At 45.8% G+C, this 2,500-nt stretch overlaps 1 protein-coding gene across 1 annotated transcript in view; it reads right to left on the bottom strand.

The window, feature by feature from the left end:
* clcn1b (chloride channel, voltage-sensitive 1b) overlaps positions 1–2,500 on the bottom strand; it is a 43,432-nt gene that overhangs the window by 8,351 nt on the left and 32,581 nt on the right. Inside the window, exons 13-15 of the mRNA XM_048260583.1 lie at positions 1,207–1,276; positions 878–988; positions 351–564 (exon numbers count right to left, since the gene is read on the bottom strand). Coding sequence (XP_048116540.1) covers positions 351–564; positions 878–988; positions 1,207–1,276 — 395 coding nt within the window. The remainder of the gene's footprint in view (positions 1–350; positions 565–877; positions 989–1,206; positions 1,277–2,500) is intronic.

Genomic DNA, 2,500 nt, shown 5'->3' on the forward strand with positions numbered 1-2,500 from the left:
TACAGTGTACCGATTATGCACAGTATAGAGCAGTGCAGCATAGCTATGTGCGGTACGGTGTAAGCGTGGCGCCAACACAACAGCATAAGTACCATTAGCACAGTATAGAGCAGTGCAGCATAGCTATGTGCAGTACAGTGTAGCGTAGCATAACACATTACAGCGCAGTGCAGCGTAGCTATGTGCAGTACAGTGTAGCGTAGCATAGCACAGTATAGCCAGTGCAGTGCAGCGTAGCTATGTGCAGTACAGTGTAGCGTAGCATAGCACAGTATAGAGCAGTGCAGCATAGCTATGTGCAGTACAGTGTAGCGTAGCATAGCACAGTGCAGTGCAGCTGAGGCCGGTACCTGATGTGGCCGAAGCCCAGCTCGGGCAGGTAGGGCAGCTTCTTCACCTGGATGATGGAGTCGTAGAGGGACGGCTGCAGGCCCTGGGCCACCATGTTGGCCAGGATCACTGCCACCATCATGGGCAGGATGTGTGAGATCTGACCGGTCAACTCGAAGCAGATGACCGCTGTGGAGACTGTGTGCGTGACCGCACCAGTCAAAGCGGCGGCACCTGACAGAGCAAAGTAGTGGTGAAGGGAGGAAGAGAGAGAGAGAGAGAGAGATGAAAAAGAAAAAATGTGAAGCAAATTAAAATGTTTGAGAAAAAAAACAGCACTTGGTCAAACTCAAATAAAATGAGAAACAAAAGACAAAGTTTAAAAACAGCAGTGCAGTGTGATAACTCACACGTGACAGTGTGATTTAGAAGAGTATGATAAAAGAAGGGAGAGAAGAGAGGTTGAGTGAGAGGAGAAGAGAGGAAAGGAGGAGAGAAGAGGAGAGTGGAGGGCTTGAGAGATGAGTAGCAGACGAGCCCAGCTGACCTATGACAGCATAGCCTCCGGGCAAGATGCGGTAGACGATCCCGTCAAAAAGAATCCCATTCGGGAAGAGAGTAGCCATGATCTCTCCCACCAGCCGACCAAATGTTGCTCCTGCAAGTGTGTGTATGTGTGTGTGAGGGAGAGAGAGGGAGGTAGAGAGTGAGCGAATGAGTATGTGTGTGTGTGTGTGTGTTTGTGTGTGTGTGTGTGTGTGAAAGACACTGTTTCACTAAATTTGCAACAGTAGTCACATTCATGACTTGCAAATGACTAGTGTACGCAAAAGACAACATGAAATTCCAACATAATTTCAAATCAGCATCACATACCCAGAATGAAGACGGGCATAAAAGCGCCGGAAGGAATGGGCATCGTCGTGGAAACGGCAGACATCCAGAACTATGACAGAGTGAGAACAAGTCACATAGTCTATGTTAGAACAAGCCATGAGGTAATGTGTTTCAGCAACAGTCATGTTAATACACTCTTCTTTCACACATGGACAGACACACACACACACACACACACACACACACACACACACACACACACACACACACACACACACAGAGATTGTTGCCATGTTTGGTGTGGTGCAGGAGGAGAGAGCATCTGGGCTCTGAGCTAAGGTCAGATGAAGGTCAAGACTGTTGTGGAAAGGCTGTTCACTGCATAAACCACTTACAGATACAGCTGCAGCACAATGACACAAAACACACACACACACACCCACGCACCCACACACACACACACACACACACACACACACACACACACAGACATACATACACTTGTGAGACCAGTGTGTTAACCTGTCTTTCTGAGAGAGTGTTATTTAAAATGGAAAGCCATAAATTATACACTGATTCTGCACAGCTACTTTTAGTTCTTCACTGTGTAAGTGTCAGTCTCATGTGTTTGTGTGTATGGGTGTGTGTGTTTGTGCATGTGATTTTGTATGTGTGTCATGTGTCTGAAAAAACATGACTTGCCTTTTGGTGTGGCCCAGGGGAGTTGCCTTGGTCCCCTGCTATTTTCCCTATATATGCTTCCGTTGGGAAACGTCATAAGTCAGCATAATGTAAACTTCCACAGCTACGCAGATGATACCCAATTGTATATTTCTGTGGAGCCAACTAACCCAGATGGCCTTTGCTCCCTCACTGCATGAATAACCTCCATTAATCAGTGGATGAGCAAAAATTTTTTGAAACTAAATGATGACAAAACAGAGGTACTTTTGGTTGGACCAAAACTAAAGTGAGATATTGTTCTTAGTAATCTGGGGAACTTGGCGCACCAGGTCAAACCAAAAGTAACAAGCCTCGGTGTCATCTTAGATGCAGAGTTAAGTTTTAAGCCCCATATCAGTAAAGTTACTCAGACAGCCTATTTCCACTTGAAAAAGGCCCTTTTTAACTCAACAAGATGCAGAAAAACTAATTCACGCCTTTATCACTAGCAGGTTAGACTACTGCAATGCACTTTTCACTGGTCTTCCCAAAAAACATCTAAAGAAATTGGCACTCATACAGAACTCTGCGGCTTTTAACTAAGACCAAGAAGAGAGAACACATCACCCCTGTGTTGGCTGAACTGCACTGGCTCCCTATTTCCTATAGA

Source organism: Alosa alosa, chromosome 13 (genome assembly GCF_017589495.1).
Source record: "Alosa alosa isolate M-15738 ecotype Scorff River chromosome 13, AALO_Geno_1.1, whole genome shotgun sequence".
Classification (NCBI taxonomy): Eukaryota; Metazoa; Chordata; class Actinopteri; order Clupeiformes; family Clupeidae; genus Alosa; species Alosa alosa.